This window comes from Scyliorhinus canicula, chromosome 19 (genome assembly GCF_902713615.1).
Source record: "Scyliorhinus canicula chromosome 19, sScyCan1.1, whole genome shotgun sequence".
Lineage (NCBI taxonomy): Eukaryota > Metazoa > Chordata > Chondrichthyes > Carcharhiniformes > Scyliorhinidae > Scyliorhinus > Scyliorhinus canicula.
In genome coordinates this window covers 2,253,821-2,275,388 of record NC_052164.1, presented here as the reverse complement: position 1 = coordinate 2,275,388, position 21,568 = coordinate 2,253,821, and the positions used below count along the sequence as shown (strand labels likewise).

The 21,568-nt window shown below is 50.8% G+C and overlaps 1 protein-coding gene across 1 annotated transcript in view; it reads left to right on the top strand.

Moving 5' to 3' along the window:
- Positions 1–367: 367 nt before the first annotated feature.
- Positions 368–21,568, top strand: part of LOC119954468 (tensin-4-like) — a 54,384-nt gene continuing 33,183 nt past the window's right edge. The window contains exons 1-3 of the mRNA XM_038779693.1: positions 368–1,088; positions 11,486–11,637; positions 13,427–13,541. Coding sequence (XP_038635621.1) covers positions 452–1,088; positions 11,486–11,637; positions 13,427–13,541 — 904 coding nt within the window. The 5' untranslated portion in view covers positions 368–451. The remainder of the gene's footprint in view (positions 1,089–11,485; positions 11,638–13,426; positions 13,542–21,568) is intronic.

Below are 21,568 nucleotides of genomic sequence, written 5' to 3'. Positions count from 1 at the left end.
CGTTACCCTGGGTCTCTGGATTACTAATCCAGTGACAATATTGTCATTGAAGTGCTGTCAGGGGCTGGTTTAGCACAGGGCTACATCGCTGGCTTTGAAAGCAGACCAAGACAGGCCAGCAGCACAGTTCAATTCCTGTACCAGCCTCCCCGAACAGGCGCTGGAATGTGGCGACTAGGGGCTTTTCACAGTAACTACATTGAAGCCTACTCGTGACAATAAGCTATTTTCATTTTTTCATACCACTGACCTCGCCTCTCAATAATGTACTAAAGCTCCTTCCACAGCGTGTGTTGAGCTTGTGTAGAATGGTTATATTTAACATTGATTGCAAGTCATTAAAGATGTTCTCTGTTTTTCCAGGTTTGTGGAAACACCGAATTGGTCAACCCAACGTCCAAGAGGAAGTTGCAATCAGAGTTTGTGAGGACACCTTTGTTCTGAGTCACTGATGAAGGACGGGAGTTTCCTCTCTGACATCATGTCGAATCACACCATTCACGTGGACAGAAGCCAGAATCGGTGTGTCTCCCCTCAGATAGAGACTGTCATCCTGAACGGGGCCTCTGCCCATCGCAGCCACTTGAGAGCAGCCTGTCCAGGGCCAGGCTCTGTATCTGGGTCAGAATCCTACAGCCACCATCCATCCGAGCAGTGGGTCTGCCGGGAGGTCACAATGTCACCCCCATATCCCAGCTGCCAATCACAGAGCAGCTCCCAGCCTGAACTGGGCAGATCCCCAACCTTCTTGGTGAAGTCAGTCAGCAGTCAGAAGCCTCCGATCCATGCCGGAGTGCGGCGATCCTCTGCCGCTCAGGTAAAACCGCACCACGGTTCCCACCAGGTCACCAAAACCTCGGAGCAATACTGGAGGAAGATGGAAACCTCGCAACCGAACTGTGCTGGAAACGACCCCTTATCTCCAACCTTAGACGCAACAATTGAAAACCTCAACAGCCTAATTTTAGAACTGGATCCCACCTTTCAACCTATCAGTACCTGTGGCAAGAAAAGCTACCTGTCGAGCAGCAACAACACCTTCCTGGACAGGAGCACCGAGGAGACCCCATTGGATGTACACAACCCAGGTAAAGAATCTAACCTGGCAAAGCTCTGTGAGCTGGACTGGGTAGGGGAACACATTTGCTGCTGAGATAACTACTGAACGTGTTTCTGAGTGATGAGGTCCCAAAACACTTGCTCCTGATGCTTTGGGCTTCCGCTGTGAAGCAGATTGATTTTTTAAAATATTAATTTACGGGATGTGGGCGTTGCTGGTTAAACCAGCATTTATTGCCCAGCCCGAGTTGCCCTTCTGAAGCTGGTGATGAGCTGCCTTCTTGATCCACTGCAATCCATGAGGTGTAGGTACACCCACTGTGCTGTTAGGGAGGCCGAGCCTGGGAGACCTGGCCAGGGCGCCATTAAGTACTGCTCCACACAAACGTGGACCAGGAGTGGGGGGGGGGGGGGGGGGGGGGGGGGGGGAAGGGGGGGGTCGCTCAGGCCATCAGAAACCTCTGGGTGGTCGGGGACAGGACAGGGTGGCACCCTGGCTCTCCTGGCACCCAGGCACCTTGGCAATGCCAACCTGGCACCCTGGCCATGTTTTGTTTTTATCCCAGATTTCCTGTGCCAGTCACACAGTTTGAAAGTTTGAGACTCACTCTTGTTCTGTGCAATAAGGTGATCTCATTAACTGGGTCTGTTTTTGGAGGCTACAGAAAGTTAAATGCCAGTATGGGGCAGGAATAAACAGGCAGAGATCAGGGCATTGCTCGCTGCTCGCTGCTCGCTGCTCGCAGCTCGCTGCTCGCTGCTCGCTCTCCTAACAATCCGTGAATGTGCATCAATGGGAAAGAGCAAGCGATTTCTTGGCTGTGATAATCTCCGAGATGGCATAATCTTAACTCTGCTACCTGTACTGAAGCTCAAAGGGGAGGGAAACAGCAGTACAGACAGCACGCGTGTGACAGCAGGGTGGGGAGAATGGAATAGATTCAATTCACACAATCTGGATATTTGCAAGTGTTAGCGTGTTCATTTTAAGCATGTTTGGACCCGAGTCACTCCGTTGCCACTGTAAAGATTATTTTGTTTTATAATGTTTCCTGTCTCTCCCTATGGAAGGTCAATATTGACAGAGGGCACAGTGTTTCCATTGACAATCTACAGTCCGATTATCATCGTTTAATACCAGCTAATAAATATACACCACCTCCGAGTGTACACAGTGTGATACATACACAAACTCCGAGTGTACACAGTGTGATAAATACACACCAACTCCGAGTGTACACAGTGTGATAAATACACACATCCTCCGAGTGTACACAGTGTGACAAATACACACCAACTCCGAGTGTACACAGTGTGATAAATACACACCAACTCCGAGTGTACACAATGTAATAAATACACCAACTCCGAGTGTACACAGTGTGATAAATACACCAACTCCGAGTGTACACAGTGTGATAAATACACCAACTCCGAGTGTACACAGTGTAATAAATACACCAACTCCGAGTGTACACAGTGTGATAAATACACACCAACTCCGAGTGTACACAGTGTAATAAATACACCAACTCCGAGTGTACACAGTGTGATAAATACACACCAACTCCGAGTGTACACAGTGTGACACATACACCAACTCCGAGTGTACACAGTGTGATAAATACACCAACTCCGAGTGTACACAGTGTGATAAATACACCAACTCCGAGTGTACACAGTGTGATAAATACACACCAACTCCGAGTGTACACAGTGTGATAAATACACCAACTCCGAGTGTACACAGTGTGACACATACACCAACTCCGAGTGTACACAGTGTGATAAATACACCAACTCCGAGTGTACACAGTGTGATAAATACACCAACTCCGAGTGTACACAGTGTGATAAATACACCAACTCCGAGTGTACACAGTGTAATAAATACACCAACTCCGAGTGTACACAGTGTGACACAGACACAAACTCCGAGTGTACACAGTGTGATAAATACACCAACTCCGAGTGTACACAGTGTGACACATGCACCAACTCGAGTGTACACAGTGTGATAAATACACCAACTCCGAGTGTACACAGTGTGACAAATACACACCAACTCCGAGTGTACACAGTGTGATAAATACACCAACTCCGAGTGTACACAGTGTGACAAATACACACCAACTCCGAGTGTACACAGTGTGATAAATACACCAACTCCGAGTGTACACAGTGTGATAAATACACCAACTCCGAGTGTACACAGTGTGATAAATACACCAACTCCGAGTGTACACAGTGTAATAAATACACCAACTCCGAGTGTACACAGTGTGATAAATACACCAACTCCGAGTGTACACAGTGTGATAAATACACACCAACTCCGGGTGTACACAGTGTGATACAGACACACCAACTCCGAGTGTACACAATGTGATAAATACACCAAATCCGAGTGTACACAGTGTGACACATACACCAACTCCGACTGTACACAGTGTGACAAATACACACGAACTCCGAGTGTACACAGTGTGACACATACACCAACTCCGAGTGTACACAGTGTGATAAATACACCAATTCTGAGTGTACACAGTGTGATAAATACACCAACTCCGAGTGTACACAGTGTGACACATACACCAACTCCGAGTGTACACAGTGTGATAAATACACCAACTCCGAGTGTACACAGTGTGATAAATACACCAACTCCGAGTGTACACAGTGTGATAAATACACCAATTCTGAGTGTACACAGTGTGATAAATACACCAACTCCGAGTGTACACAGTGTGACACATACACCAACTCCGAGTGTACACAGTGTGATAAATACACCAATTCTGAGTGTACACAGTGTGATAAATACACCAACTCCGAGTGTACACAGTGTGATAAATACACCAACTCCGAGTGTACACAGTGTGACACATACACCAACTCCGAGTGTACACAGTGTGATAAATACACCAACTCCGAGTGTACACAGTGTGATAAATACACCAACTCCGAGTGTACACAGTGTGACACATACACCAACTCCGAGTGTACACAGTGTGATAAATACACCAACTCCGAGTGTACACAATGTGATAAATACACCAACTCCGAGTGTACACAGTGTGATACAGACACAAACTCCGAGTGTACACAGTGTGATAAATACACACCAACTCCGAGTGTACACAGTGTGATAAATACACCAACTCCGAGTGTACACAATGTGATAAATACACCAACTCCGAGTGTACACAGTGTGATACAGACACAAACTCCGAGTGTACACAGTGTGATAAATACACCAACTCCGAGTGTACACAGTGTAATAAATACACCAACTCCGAGTGTACACAGTGTGATAAATACACACCAACTCCGAGTGTACACAGTGTGACAAATACACACCAACTCCGGGTGTACACAGTGTGACAAATACACACCAACTCCGGGTGTACACAGTGTGATACATACACCAACTCCGAGTGTACACAATGTGACAAATACACACAAACTCCGAGTGTACACAGTGTGACACATACACCAACTCCGAGTGTACACAGTGTGATAAATACACCAATTCTGAGTGTACACAATGTGATAAATACACCAACTCCGAGTGTACACAGTGTGATAAATACACCAACTCTGAGTGTACACAGTGTGATAAATACATCAACTCCGAGTTTACACAGTGTGACAAATACACACCAACTCCGAGTGTACACAGTGAGATAAATACACCAACTCAGAGTGTACACAGTGTGATAAATATACCAACTCAGAGTGTACACAGTGTGACAAATACACACCAACTCCGAGTGTACACAGTGTGACACATACACCAACTCAGAGTGTACACAGTGTGATAAATATACCAACTCCGAGTGTACACAGTGTGACAAATACACACCAACTCTGAGTGTACACAGTGTGACACATACACCAACTCCGAGTGTACACAGTGTGATATATACACCAACTCCGAGTGTACACAGTGTGATATATACACCAACTCCGCGTGTACACAGTGTGATATATACACCAACTCCGAGTTTACACAGTGTGATATATACACCAACTCCGAGTGTACACAGTGTGATAAATACACCAACTCCGAGTGTACACAGTGTGACAAATACACACCAACTCCGAGTGTACACAGTGTGATAAATACACCAACTCCGAGTGTACACAGTGTGATAAATACACACCAACTCCGAGTGTACACAGTGTGATAAATACACACCAACCCCGAGTGTACACAGTGTGATACATACACCAACTCCGAGTGTACACAGTGTGATACATACACCAACTCCGAGTGTACACAGTGTGATAAATACACACCAACTCCGAGTGTACACAGTGTGATAAATACACCAACTCCGAGTGTACACAGTGTGATAAATACACCAACTCCGAGTGTACACAGTGTAATAAATACACCAACTCCGAGTGTACACAGTGTGATACATACACCAACTCCGAGTGTACACAGTGTGACACATACACCAACTCCGACTGTACACAGTGTGACAAATACACACGAACTCCGAGTGTACACAGTGTGATAAATACACCAATTCTGAGTGTACACAATGTGATGAATACACCAACTCCGAGTGTACACAGTGTGATAAATACACCAACTCCGAGTGTACACAATGTGATAAATACACCAACTCCGAGTGTACACAGTGTAATACATGCACCAACTCCGAGTGTACACAGTGTGACAAATACACACCAACTCCGAGTGTACACACTGTGATATATCCACCAACTCCGAGTTTACACAGTGTGATATATACACCAACTCCGAGTGTACACAGTGTGACAAATACACACCAACTCCGAGTGTACACACTGTGATATATCCACCAACTCCGAGTTTACACAGTGTGATATATACACCAACTCCGAGTGTACACAGTGTGATAAATACACACCAACTCCGAGTGTACACAGTGTAATAAATACACCAACTCCGAGTGTACACAGTGTGATACATACACCAACTCCGAGTGTACACAGTGTGATAAATACACCAACTCCGAGTGTACACAGTGTGACACATAAACCAACTCCGACTGTACACAGTGTGACAAATACACACCAACTCCTAGTGTACACAGTGTGATAAATACACCAACTCCGAGTGTACACAATGTGATAAATACACCAACTCCGAGTGTACACAGTGTGATACAGACACAAACTCCGAGTGTACACAGTGTGATAAATACACACCAACTCCGAGTGTACACAGTGTGATAAATACACCAACTCCGAGTGTACACAATGTGATAAATACACCAACTCCGAGTGTACACAGTGTGATACAGACACAAACTCCGAGTGTACACAGTGTGATAAATACACCAACTCCGAGTGTACACAGTGTAATAAATACACCAACTCCGAGTGTACACAGTGTGATAAATACACACCAACTCCGAGTGTACACAGTGTGACAAATACACACCAACTCCGGGTGTACACAGTGTGACAAATACACACCAACTCCGGGTGTACACAGTGTGATACATACACCAACTCCGAGTGTACACAATGTGACAAATACACACAAACTCCGAGTGTACACAGTGTGACACATACACCAACTCCGAGTGTACACAGTGTGATAAATACACCAATTCTGAGTGTACACAATGTGATAAATACACCAACTCCGAGTGTACACAGTGTGATAAATACACCAACTCTGAGTGTACACAGTGTGATAAATACATCAACTCCGAGTTTACACAGTGTGACAAATACACACCAACTCCGAGTGTACACAGTGAGATAAATACACCAACTCAGAGTGTACACAGTGTGATAAATATACCAACTCAGAGTGTACACAGTGTGACAAATACACACCAACTCCGAGTGTACACAGTGTGACACATACACCAACTCAGAGTGTACACAGTGTGATAAATATACCAACTCCGAGTGTACACAGTGTGACAAATACACACCAACTCTGAGTGTACACAGTGTGACACATACACCAACTCCGAGTGTACACAGTGTGATATATACACCAACTCCGAGTGTACACAGTGTGATATATACACCAACTCCGCGTGTACACAGTGTGATATATACACCAACTCCGAGTTTACACAGTGTGATATATACACCAACTCCGAGTGTACACAGTGTGATAAATACACCAACTCCGAGTGTACACAGTGTGACAAATACACACCAACTCCGAGTGTACACAGTGTGATAAATACACCAACTCCGAGTGTACATAGTGTGATAAATACACACCAACTCCGAGTGTACACAGTGTGATAAATACACACCAACCCCGAGTGTACACAGTGTGATACATACACCAACTCCGAGTGTACACAGTGTGATACATACACCAACTCCGAGTGTACACAGTGTGATAAATACACACCAACTCCGAGTGTACACAGTGTAATAAATACACCAACTCCGAGTGTACACAGTGTGATAAATACACCAACTCCGAGTGTACACAGTGTAATAAATACACCAACTCCGAGTGTACACAGTGTGATACATACACCAACTCCGAGTGTACACAGTGTGACACATACACCAACTCCGACTGTACACAGTGTGACAAATACACACGAACTCCGAGTGTACACAGTGTGATAAATACACCAATTCTGAGTGTACACAATGTGATGAATACACCAACTCCGAGTGTACACAGTGTGATAAATACACCAACTCCGAGTGTACACAATGTGATAAATACACCAACTCCGAGTGTACACAGTGTAATACATGCACCAACTCCGAGTGTACACAGTGTGACAAATACACACCAACTCCGAGTGTACACACTGTGATATATCCACCAACTCCGAGTTTACACAGTGTGATATATACACCAACTCCGAGTGTACACAGTGTGACAAATACACACCAACTCCGAGTGTACACACTGTGATATATCCACCAACTCCGAGTTTACACAGTGTGATATATACACCAACTCCGAGTGTACACAGTGTGATAAATACACACCAACTCCGAGTGTACACAGTGTAATAAATACACCAACTCCGAGTGTACACAGTGTGATACATACACCAACTCCGAGTGTACACAGTGTGATAAATACACCAACTCCGAGTGTACACAGTGTGACACATAAACCAACTCCGACTGTACACAGTGTGACAAATACACACCAACTCCTAGTGTACACAGTGTGATAAATACACCAACTCCGAGTGTACACAATGTGATAAATACACCAACTCCGAGTGTACACAGTGTGATAAATACACACCAACTCCGAGTGTACACAGTGTGATAAATACACACCAACTCCGAGTGTACACAGTGTGATAAATACACCAACTCCGAGTGTACACAGTGTGATAAATACACACCAACTCCGAGTGTACACAGTGTGATAAATACACCAACTCCGAGTGTACACAGTGTGATAAATACACCAACTCCAAGTGTACACAGTGAGATAAATAAACCAACTCCGAGTGTATACAATTAAATAAATACACCAACTCCGAGTGTACACAGTGTGACACATACACCAACTCCGAGCGTACACAGTGTGATAAATACACCAACTCCGAGTGTACACAGTGTGACAAATACACACCAACTCCGAGTGTACACAGTGTGATATATACACCAACTCCGAGTGTACACAGTGTGACAAATACACACCAACTCCGAGTGTAAACAGTGTGATAAATACACCAACTCCGAGTGTACACAGTGTGATAAATACACCAACTCCGAGTGTACACAGTGTGATACATGCACCAACTCCGAGTGTACACAGTGTGATACATACACCAACTCCGAGTGTACACAGTGTGATATATACACCAACTCCGAGTGTACACAGTGTGATACATGCACCAACTCCGAGTGTACACAGTGTGATACATGCACCAACTCCGAGTGTACACAGTGTGATAAATACACCAACTCCGAGTGTACACAGTGTGATACATGCACCAACTCCGAGTGTACATAGTGTAATAAATACACCAACTCCTAGTGTACACAGTGTGACAAATAAACACCAACTATTAAATGGGAGCTGTTGGAGAAATACAAGTTGTTCTGAGTTTGAATATTGTTCAACACTACTCGACTGGACTGCACTTCAGAACCTGGTTCACCCAAATCACAAACATCAGCCAATTCCCACCCCCAAATCCAATTCAAATTCCTAACGCAGTCCCATACCCATACCCATACCAATCCTGATCCCAGTCCCAGTCTCTTACCAATCCTGATCCCAGTCCCATACCAATCCTGATTCCAATCCCAGTCCCATAGCAATCCTGATCCCAGTCCCATTCCCATTCCAACCTGATCCCAGTCCCATACCAATCCTGATCCCAATCCCAGTCCCATACCAATCCTGATCCCAATCCCAGTCCCATACCAATCCTGATCCCAGTCCCATTCCCATTCCAATCCTGATCGCAGTCCCATTCCAATCCTGATCCCAGTCCCATACCCATACCAATCCTGATCCCAGTCCCATACCAATCCTGATCCCAGTCCCATACCAATCCTGATCCCAGTCCAAGTGTAGATTTTTCACAATTTTCTGCTCTGGGTTTGCAAATGGGGTGGATTTCTGATCCTGTCCTTTTCTTAGCCAGGGACAGGATCCATGGCATAATGTTGGTGGGGGCCGGGTGGGGGTGGGGTGGGGGCAGGGCAGGGTGGGGGAGGGGTGGGGGCAGGGTTGGGGTGGGGTGGGGGCAGGATCCATGGCATAATGTTGGTGGGGGCCGGGTGGGGGTGGGGGCGGGGTGGGGGCAGGGTGGGGAGGGGTGGGGGCAGGGTTGGGGCGGGGTGGGGGCGGAGTGGGGGCAGGGTGGGGGCGGAGTGGGGGCGGGGTGGGGGCGGAGTGGGGGCAGGGTGGGGGAGGGGTGGTGGCAGGGTGGGGGCGGGGTGGTGGCAGGGTTGGGGCGGGGTGGGGGCAGGATCCATGGCATCATGTTGGTGGGGGCCGGGTGGGGGCAGGGTGGGGGCAGGGTGGGGATGGGGTGGGGGTGGGGTGGGGCGGGTGGGGGCGGGGTGATGGCAGGGTGGGGGCGGGGTGGGGGCAGGATCCATGGCATCATGTTGGTGGGGGCGGGGTGGTGGCGGCGTGGGGGGGATTCTGATGGAACAATCTCTGCCAGCAACCAAGTTTTTCAAGTGATTAGTCAGTGTCAGGGGTCAGTACCAGGGGTATAACCTGGGTAAGTGGTGAGGTTCCCAGGTATCTGCTACTCTTGTCCTCCTAGATGGTAGTGGTTGTGGGTTTGGAAGGTGCTGACTAAGGAACCTTGGTGAGTTCTGCCGGGTGTTTATAGATGGCACACACGGCTGCCACTGTTCATCGATGGTGGAGGGAGTGAATGTTTATGGAAGGAGGAGCAATCAAGCGGGGCTGCTTTGTCCTGGATGGTGTTGAGTTTCTTGAGTGTTGTTGGAGCTGCACTCATCCAGGCAACTGGAGAGTTTCCATCACACTCCTGACTTGTGCAGTGTAGATGGTGGACAGGCTTTGTGGAGTCAGGAGGTGAGTTACTCGCCGTAGGATTCCGAGCCTTTGTCCTGCCCTGGTAGCCACAGTATAAATATAAATAGTCCAGTTCAGTTTCCGATCAATGGAAACCCCCAGGATATTGATAATGGGAAGTAGACTGGAGAGTAGACTGATAGGGCGGTAATTGGCTGGTTTGGATTTGTCCTGTTCCTTGTGTACAGGACATACCCAGGCAATTTCCCACATTGCCGTGTAGATGCCAGTGTTGTAGCTGTACTGGAGCAGCTTGGCTAGGGGTGCGGCAAGTTCTCGAGCACAAGTCTTCAGTACCATTGCCGGAATATTGTCAGGGCCCAAAGTTGTTGCAATATCCAGTGCCTTTAGCTGTTTCTTGTTATCCCGTGGAGTGAATCGTATTGGCTGAAGACATCTGTGATGCTGGGGATCTCCGGAGGAGACCGGGATAGACCATCCACTCTGCACTTCTGGCTGAAGATTGTTGCCAATGCTTCAGCCTTGTCTTTTGCACTGAGGTGCTGGGCTCCTCCATCATTGAGGATGGGGATATTTGTGGAGCCTCCTCCTCCAGTGAGTTGTTTAATTGTCCACCAACCACCATTCACGGTTGGATGTGTCAGGACTACATTTCCAAGGAGCAGTGCCAGAGGGAAGTTCTAAGGGCCCCTCACCCCCCACCCCTCTGGGAGCTCTACTCACCTGGGTGCCTCTGGTGGATGCTTCTCACCAGGTGCACATCATGCGGGACCTGTCGTGATTTACGGTGACGTGAGAATGGAGAAGTTAACTGTCCTTGCTCCAGTCCCATCTCCAGGCCTTTTCCTGACCCTGTGATCCCAGGCCCCAATAGCCTGTCTCTGTTCTGTTGGGTCCAAATGGGTGATAGAATTTGACTTTTCTGCATCCTTGCTCCAGGAATTCTGATTTATGATGAATGGGATTCGAGAAAAATGAGAAGCAGCCAGGACAATGGCGGTACATCAACCAATGCTGAACGGCAGCCAGACGTGCCGGCACTGTCCATTCAAACCACTGCCCTCGCACACTGCAGTACAAATCACAGAGTGGTGAGTAAACACGTAAATACGCTACCTGTTCATCCAGAAGCACAGATTGATCTTTCCTGCTAAATCACATTATTGACGGACTTTTACTCACAGACTTTCCTCTTGCAAACAAATCTCTTTTAGTCTGAAGGGTTAAAGAAATTATTTTTAAAAAGGCTCCCAGTTCTCGAGCATCTTTCATGTCAGCACAATCCTAAAACCTTTCTTTTGCAAAAATATACTTTGTACTGAAAGTCACTTCAGAATGGTCATCACAAATGGTGTTTGGTCCACACCGATCAAGGTTCAATCTGAGGTCCTTCAATATAATGATGACACTGAAATATCCACCGTGAGCATTCAGTGTGCGTTAGTTAGCCCGAGGGGGTTCTATATAATGCCACACCCCCCCCCCCACACTGCCTCGGTTCACTCTGGCTGAAAGGTCTTTGACGGTGATCTTCCCCCCACTGAGCCTCTGCAGCTGCCCCAAGTTTTAGTGCGTCCCTCAGCACCTAGCCCTCTACAAAGTGCTTTCCAACCATTGAGGTGTGTCTGGAGAGTAGTCACTGTGGTAATGTTGCAAAAACAGCAACTAATTTGCACACACCAAATCCCACAAATGGGATACTGACCAGATAGCCCAGGGGTGGGCAAACTACGGCCCGCATGCGGCCCGACAATGGTTTTTATGCGGCCCGCCAATGAGGTGCCCAGAATCATAACCGGCATTTTTGAAAAGCCGCCGGGGAAAAGCTGCTGAAGTAAATGGGCTTATTGAATAAGCGCATTTACTTCAGCGGCTTTTCCCCGGCGGCTTTTCAAAAATGCCGGTAATGATTCCGGGCACCTCATTGGCAGGCCGCATAAAAACGCGCGTAGTGGGGTGGATGAGTGGGGCTGTCTCATTGGTCGGTTTAGTTGGGTGTGTGACCAATAGGAGTCCAGTTTACAAACAATAAGCCTTATTATTGTTTGTAACCTGGACTCCTATTGGTCGCACACCCAACTAAACCGACCAATAAGGCAGCCCCACTCATCTACCCCACTACGCGCGTTTTTATCGTTGACTCGGCCGGGCTGTGCTTCTGTCACTGTTAAGGATCAGCACAAGCAACTTGACACCTGATTTCAACAAACTGGTAAATGACTGCAGTCAGATGCATCATTCTCATTGACATTGTTCTGTTACTTACTGAGTTACTTTGTTTTTCAAATAAATGTGCTTTTTTTTCTTTAAAGACCTTTTATTTTGGCTATTTAAAATATTAATTATTTTACTTAATATACTATACAGTCCTTTAAAATTGTGAATTTCTGAATGTGGCCCTTGCCTGGAAAAGTTTGCCCACCCCTGAGATAGTCTGTTTCAGTGACATTGGTTGAGTGATAAACGTTGGGCCTGGACACTGAGCGGGAGTTAACTCCCCCCCTCCCAACCCCCAAATACTATTGGGTGATCTTTTCCGCCCACCCCATCAGTGAACTTCACTTCACCTTCAAAAGATGATAAAAATTCTCTATTTGCTCCTGATCTCCTCTCTTCCCAATGAGCAAAGTGGCGCCAGCCAATAGGAAGCTTCATGTCAGTAAGATACTCTGCGGATGCCCTGGTGTTCCTGGGCTCCACTCAATGTGCCAGGACTGAGTGTGTGAAGCTTTCTGTACACCACAGCATAGCTCAGACTGATGAGCATGGCTTTGTAGGCAAACTCGAGAGATTTCACTGCAGGATGATATTCTCCTTTTCAAACACACACAGTCCCAACTATTTGAATAATTACTTATTTCTAATGTGATTTCTCTGCAGCTCCATAATCCCAGATGCAACATACTTGATGCTGGACAGACACACTCAGCACCCAGCTTCCCACCTCGATCCCCGGGATTTTCCTCCACTGCACAATTCTGTGCCATGTCTCCGGGTAAGATATGAGACCATGTGGATTTTATACATTCGGTCAATGTTTTCCAACAAGATCCTTTCTTTTTTTTTTTTAAATAATTTTTATTGAAAGAGTTTTTCCATACAAACATTTACCCCTACTAATTTTTAAATTATTTACAACACAATCCCTCTAGGCAAATGTCCCTCCCTCGCCCGCCCTCTCGCGCGCACCAGTCCCCCCCCCCCCCCCCCCCCCCCAGGCAACCTTAACAAACAAGGCAGCCTACAGTTTCAGACATGAGCAGCGAGCAGACTTGCCCGCGTTACAGTCGTGCATGTCCCCCCACGACCCTTGCTGCCCCCCCCTCCCCCCCCCTCCCCCCCCCCCTCCCCCCCCTCCCCCCCCCTCCCCTCCCTCCCCCCCCCCCCCTCCCTCCCTCCCCCCCCTCCCCCCCCCCCCCCCCCCCCGGGTTGCTGCTGCCACGACCCCGAACGTCTATCTCTGATCTAAAAAGTCAAGGAAAGGTTGCCACCGCCTGGAGAATCCCTGTACCGACCCTCTCAGGGCAAATTTGATCCTTTCTAGCTGAATATAGCTAGCCATATCGTTAATCCAAGTTTCAACGCTTGGAGGCCTCGCGTCCTTCCATTGAATTAATATCCTTCGTCGAGCCACTAGGGATGCAAAGGCCAGTATTCCGGCCTCCCTAGCCTCCTGTACCCCCGGTTCTACCCCGACCCCAAAGATCGCAAGCCCCCATCCTGGTTTGACCCTGGACCCCACCACCTTCGACACCGTCCTTGCCACCCCCCTTCCAGAACCCTTCCAGCACCGGACATGCCCAGAACATATGCACATGGTTCGCTGGGCTTCCCAGACATCTGACACACCTGTCCTCACCCCCAAAGAACCGGCTCATCCTTGTCCCCGTCATGTGAGCTCTATGCAGCACCTTAAATTGAATGAGGCTCAGCCTCGCACACGAGGAGGAAGAATTGACCTTCTCCAGTGCATCCGCCCACGTCCCGTCTTCTATCTGCTCTCCCAGCTCCCCTTCCCACTTGGCTTTCAGCTCCTCCCCTGATGCTTCTTCCGCCTCCTGCATTATCTTGTAGATGTCTGATATCTTCCCCCCTCCGACCCAGACCCCCGAGAGCACCCTATCACTCGCCCCCTTACTGGGGAGCAGGGGGAACCCCTCCACCTGCCGTCTAGCAAATGCCTTCACTTGTAAATATCTGAACATGTTTCCCGGGGGGAGCTCAAACTTCTCCTCCAGCCCTCCCAGGCTCGCAAACCTCCCCTCTATAAACAGGTCCTTCAGCTGCCGTATGCCCACCCTGTACCAGCTCTGAAATCCCCCGTCGATGTTCCCCGGGATGAATCTATGGTTCCCTCTTATTGGCGCCGCCAACAGACCTCCCATTTCCCCCCTATGTCGCCTCCACTGCCCCCATATCTTGAGGGTGGCCGCCACCACCGGGCTCGTGGTGTACCTCGTGGGGGGGAGCGGCCATGGTGCCGTTACTAGGGCCCCCAGGCTTGTGTTGCCACAGGACGCCCTCTCCATTCGTTTCCAAGCTGCCCCCTCCCCTTCCATCATCCACTTGCGCACCATTGACACATTTGCCGCCCAGTAGTACCCCGAAAGATTGGGTAGTGCCAGCCCTCCACTGTCCCTACTCCGCTCCAAAAAGACCCTCCTCACCCTTGGGGTGCCATGCGCCCACACGTAGCTCATGATGCTACTCGTCACCTTTTTGAAGAAGGCCCTAGGGAGGAAGATGGGCAAGCACTGAAATAAAAACAAGAACCTTGGGAGGACCGTCATTTTGATTGACTGCACCCTCCCCGCCAGCGACAACGGTACCATGTCCCACCTCTTAAATTCCTCCTCCATCTGTTCCACCAGCCTGGAAAAGTTCAACTTGTGGAGGGTCCCCCAGTTCCTTGCCACCTGCACCCCTAAGTACCTAAAGCTCTTTCCTGCTCGCTTGAAGGGGAGTCTCCCAATACCCTTTCCCTGGTCCCCCGGGTGTATCACAAAAACCTCGCTTTTGCCCAAATTTAGTTTGTACCCTGAAAAGTCCCCAAACTCTGCTAATAGTTCCATTATCTCCGGCATTCCCCCTTCTGGGTCTGCCACGTACAGCAGTAGATCATCCGCATACAGCGATACTCGATGTTCCTCCCCTCCCCTAGTCAGTCCTCTCCACCCCCCTGAACCCCTCAGTGCCATCGCCAACGGTTCAATCGCCAGTGCGAAAAGTAGGGGGGATAGGGGACATCCCTGCCTGGTCCCTCGGTGGAGCCCGAAATACTCCGACCTCCTCCCGTTTGTCACTACACTCGCCGTCGGGGCCGAGTAGAGCAGCTTCACCCACTTAATAAAGCCTTCCCCAAACCCAAACCGTTCCAACGTCTCCCACAGGTACTCCCACTCCACCCTATCGAATGCCTTCTCCGCGTCCAGCGCTACCACTATCTCAGCCTCCCCTCCACTGCCGGCATCATAATTACATTCAGCAATCTCCGCACGTTCGTGTTGAGCTGCCGCCCCTTCACGAACCCCGTCTGGTCCTCATGGATTACCCCTGGCACACAATCCTCTATTCTAGCTGCCAGGATCTTTGCCAGCAACTTGGCATCCACGTTCAGAAGCGAGATAGGCCTGTAGGACCCGCACTGCACGGGGTCTTTATCCCGCTTCAATATCAGGGAGATCAGAGCCTGCGACATTGTCGGGGGCAGAACCCCCCCCCTCTCGCGCCTCATTAAAGGCTCGTACCAGTACCGGTCCCACCAAGTCCACATTTTTCTTATAGAATTCCACCGGGAACCCATCTGGCCCCGGCGCCTTCCCCGCCTGCATCTGACCTATTCCCTTGACTAGCTCCTCTAGCCCTATTGGCGCCCCCAGCCCTTCTACCAGCCCCTCCTGGACCCTTGGGAACCTCAATTTGTTTAGGAAGTCCTCCATTCCCCCTCTCCTCGTCGGCGGCTCAGACCGATACAACTCCTTGTAAAAATCCCTGAAGACCCCGTTCACTTCTTGCCCCTTCTGCACTACCTTCCCGCCCCTCTCCTTCACTCCCCCAATCTCCCTAGCCGCATCTCGTTTGCGAAGCTGGTGTGCCAGCATCCTGCTCGCCTTTTCCCCATACTCATAAACCGCGCCCTGTGCCCTTCTCCACTGCGTCTCTGCCTTCCTGGTGGTCAGCAGGTCGAACTTGACCTGCAGGCTGCGCCGTTCTCCCAGCAGCCCCTCCTCTGGTGCCTCCGCATATCTCCTATCCACTTCCAATAGCTCCCCCACCAGCCTCTCCCTCTCCTGCCTCTCCTTTCTTTCTCTGTGCGCCCTTATGGAGATCAGCTCTCCCCTGATCACTGCCTTCAGGGCCTCCCAGACCATCCCCACCTGCACCTCACCCGTGTCATTCAAGTCCAGATAGCTCTCAATGCTCTTCCGGACCCTTTTACACACCTCGTCGTCCGCTAACAGCCCCACATCCAGCCGCCACAGCGGGCGCTGGTCCCGCGCCTCCCCCATTTCCACATCCACCCAATGTGGTGCATGATCAGAGATCGCAATGGCCGAGTACTCAGCTTCCCGTACCCTCGGGATCAGCCCCCTGCTCAACACGAAGAAATCGATTCTGGAGTACACTCTATGGACGTGGGAGAAAAAGGAATACTCCCTCGCCCTCGGCCTACCAAACCTCCATGGGTCTACTCCTCCCATCTGCTCCATGTACCCCCTCAGCACTTCTGCCGCTGCCGGCCTCCTATTGGTCCTTGAGCTCGATCTGTCTAGCCCGGGGTCCAGCACTGTGTTAAAGTCCCCCCCCATGATCAAGCCCCCTGCCTCCAGTCCCGGAATGAGGCCCAATAGGCGCCTCATAAAACCCGCGTCATCCCAGTTCGGGGCATATACGTTGACCATCACCACTTTCTCCCCCTGCAGCTTACCCTTCACCATCACATACCTACCCTCCTTATCCGCCACCACCTCCTCCGCCACGAACGACACCCTCTTTCCCACCAGAATCGCCACCCCCCGGTTCTTTGCGTCCAATCCAGAGTGGAACACCTGTCCCACCCACCCCCTTCTCAGGCGAACCTGGTCCACTACCTTCAAATGGGTCTCCTGTAACATTGCTACATCAGCCTTCAGTCCCTTCAGGTGTGAGAATACCCTTGATCTCTTGGCCGGCCCATTCAACCCCCTCACGTTCCAAGTGATCAGCCGGGTCGCGGGACGACCCGCCCCCCTCCCCTGCCGGTTAGCCATGTCCTGTTCCCTGCTCGCCCCGGGTCGACCCTCCCCTTCTGACCCGCTCCCCATGGCGATGTCCCCCTCCCCCCACCTCTCCAGTCCTCCACTTCTCGTTTCTGGTCTTTTCAGCAGCAACCCGGTGTCCCTCCCTAACCCCCCTCCCCCCCCAGGCTAGGACCCCTCCTAGCCGCGATGTACCCTCCATTGTACTCCCGTAAGTCAGCTGGTTCACGCTGACCCGGCTGCTCCTGCCACACTCCGACTCCCCCCGGCTCGGGGGGGGGGGCCCTCCCCCCCCTTGCCACTCCTCCCTGGCCCCGCTCCAGCGCGGGAAAGGTCGCCATTGCTAGCCACGCCCCGCACTCCTCCCCTCCCCCCCTCCTCTGCCCCGCGCGCGGGAAAACAGAGGAAAGCCCGCGCTTTCGCCCTGCCACACCCCACCCCGCCATCTTCAGTTCCACCCCCGTCCCCGTCCATGCCTGTAAAGAACCCCCCCTAGGAGCCCATATCCCCGATCTGCTCTCCCCCCCGTCCCGCCTCCCCAACTTAACATTATAAATAACAGATAAATAACAAATAACAATGTACTTAACAGTCGCCCTCTACCAAACAGCATAAATAACCATAAATAACCATGAATAACCACAATAACAATAACTAAGGGAAGTTGGCAAAGGGGGAAAAAACATCAGAAGAAAAACCCACAGCAAGAGTTCAAAATCCAAACAAAGAATTCAGCTGAAAGTACCCGAGCGGCTACGGCCGCCAAGTATCCCCTGGGTCTAATTCGAGTCCAGTTTCTCTTCCTGTACAAAGGCCCACGCCTCCTCTGGGGACTCAAAATAGTGGTGTTGGTTCCTGTAGGTGACCCACAAGCGCGCTGGCTGCAGCATTCCGAACCTGATCCGTTTTGCATGTAGCACCGCCTTCGTCCGGTTGTACCGGGCCCGCCGCTTTGCCACCTCCGCACTCCAGTCCTGGTAGACCCTCACCGTCGAATTCTCCCACTTGCTGCTCCTTTCCCTCTTGGCCCACTCCAGCACTCTTTCACGGTCGCTGAGTCGCTGGAACCGCACCAGCACCGCCCTCGGGGGCTCATTTGCTCTTGGCCTCCTAGCCATGACCCTGTAGGCCTCTTCCAGCTCCAGGGGCGAAGGGACGGCCCCTGCCCCCATCAGGGAGCTCAGCATTTCTGCTACATATCCCGGGAGGTCTGACCCCTCCAGGCCTTCTGCCAGGCCCAAGATCCTCAGGTTCTTCCGCCTCATTCGGGTATCCAGCTCCTCAAAACGGCTCTGCCATTTCAGGTGGAGTGCCTCGTGCACCTCTACCTTTCCCACGAGGACCGTGGCCTCCTCCTCCCTCGCAGTCATCTCCTGTTGCAGCTCCCGAATCGACGCCTCTTGGGTCGCCTGGGCTCCCATCAGCCTGGTGGTCGTCGCATTCATTGACTCCAAGAGCTCCATTTTCAGCTCCGTAAAGAAGCGCAGGAGAGCGGCCTGCTGCTCCTCCGCCCATTTCCTCCATTCCTCGGGTGCACCACCGGCCGCCATTTTGGTCTTCTTCCCCCGCTTTTTTTTGGGAGCTGCTGTTGCTCTCTTTACCACCCCACTCCGGGTACCGACCATAAAGTTGGTCTGGTTCTCTTCAGGGAGCCTTCCCCCACCGGGATTTGTCCTTACAGCGCCGTTGGGGCCCTCCAATCGGCCCGAAAACACCTTTGTAGCAGGAGCAGCCAAACGTGCGACTTAGCTGGTCATAGCCGCAACCGGAAGTCCCCAACAAGATCCTTTCAACAACAACATTCAACCGGAATTTACCATCAATGGCTGGAGGTCATTAACCAAAATCTCAGTCTTAGATTGTTGTTAAGAGTTTCCTTCAGAGGGGTCTAACAGCAAAAGGTTTAATGTTTCTTCCGATAATGCAGCACTCCCTCAGTACTGACCCTCTGACAGTGCGGCACTCCCTCAGTACTGACCCTCTGACAGTGCGGCACTCCCTCAGTACTGACCCTCTGACAGTGCGGCGCTCCCTCAGTACTGACCCTCTGACAGTGCGGCGCTCCCTCAGTACTGACCCTCTGACAGTGCAGCACTCCCTCAGTACTGACCCTCTGACAGTGCGGCACTCCCTCAATACTGACCCTCTGACAGTGCGGCACTCCCTCAGTACTGACCCTCTGACAGTGCGGCGCTCCCTCAGTACTGACCCTCTGACAGTGCGGCACTCCCTCAGTACTGACCCTCTGACAGTGCGGCACTCCCTCAGTACTGACCCTCTGACAGTGCAGCACTCCCTCAGTACTGACACTCTGACAGTGCAGCACTCCCTCAGTACTGACCCTCTGACAGTGCGGCACTCCCTCAGTACTGACCCTCTGACAGTGCGGCACTCCCTCAGTACTGACCCTCTGACAGTGCAGCATTCCCTCAGTACTGACCCTCTGACAGTGCAGCACTCCCTCAGTACTGACCCTCTGACAGTGCAACACTCCCTCAGTACTGACCCTCTGACAGTGCGGCACTCCCTCAGTACTGACCCTCTGACAGTGCAGCACTCCCTCAGTACTGACCCTCTGACAGTGCAGCACTCCCTCAGTGCTGACCCTCTGACCGTGCAGCACTCCCTCAGTACTGACCCTCTGACAGTGCTGCACTCCCTCAGTACTGACCCTCTGACAGTGCGGCACTCCCTCAGTACTGACCCTCGGACAGTGCAGCACACCCTCAGTGCTGACCCTCTGACCGTGCAGCACTCCCTCAGTACTGACCCTCTGACAGTGCTGCACTCCCTCAGTACTGACCCTCTGACAGTGCAGCACTCCCACAGTACTGACCCTCTGACAGTGCGGCACTCCCTCAGTACTGACCCTCTGACAGTGCAGCACACCCTCAGTGCTGACCCTCTGACAGCACGGCACTCCTCAGTACTGACCCTCTGACAGTGCAGCACTCCCTCAGTACTGACCCTCTGACAGTGCAGCACTCCCTCAGTACTGACCCTCTGACAGTGCGGCACTCCCTCAGTACTGACCCTCTGACAGTGCAGCACACCCTCAGTGCTGACCCTCTGACAGCACGGCACTCCTCAGTACTGACCCTCTGACAGTGCGGCACTCCCTCAGTACTGACCCTCTGACAGTGCAGCACACCCTCAGTGCTGACCCTCTGACAGTGCGGCACTCCTCAGTACTGACCCTCTGACAGTGCAGCACTCCCTCAGTACTGACCCTCTGACAGTGCGGCACTCCCTCAGTACTGACCCTCTGACAGTGCTGCACTCCCTCAGTACTGACCCTCTGACAGTGCAGCACTCCCTCAGTACTGACCCTCTGACAGTGCGGCACTCCCTCAGTACTGACTCTCTGACAGTGCAGCACTCCCTCAGTACTGACCCTCTGACAGTGCAGCACACCCTCAGTACTGACCCTCTGACAGTGCAGCACTCCCTCAGTACTGACCCTCTGACGGTGCGGCACTCCCTCAGTACTGACCCACTGACAGTGCAGCACTCCCTCAGTACTGACCCTCTGACAGTGCAGCACTCCCTCAGTACTGACCCTCTGACAGTGCAGCACTCCCTCAGTACTGCAAATAGCAGCAAAACACATTCAGAAATAAATTATTAACTGACTTGGAATATCTACAAAATGATTGGACCTTGTTAAATATTCGTTTTGAATATCTGAGAATGGACAATCACCCTGCCCCGAGTGCTGGTTACTTCAGGAATTCATTTGTAAACTGAGCTACTTCTAATCAGGCTTGACTTTTGTCTCAAATCC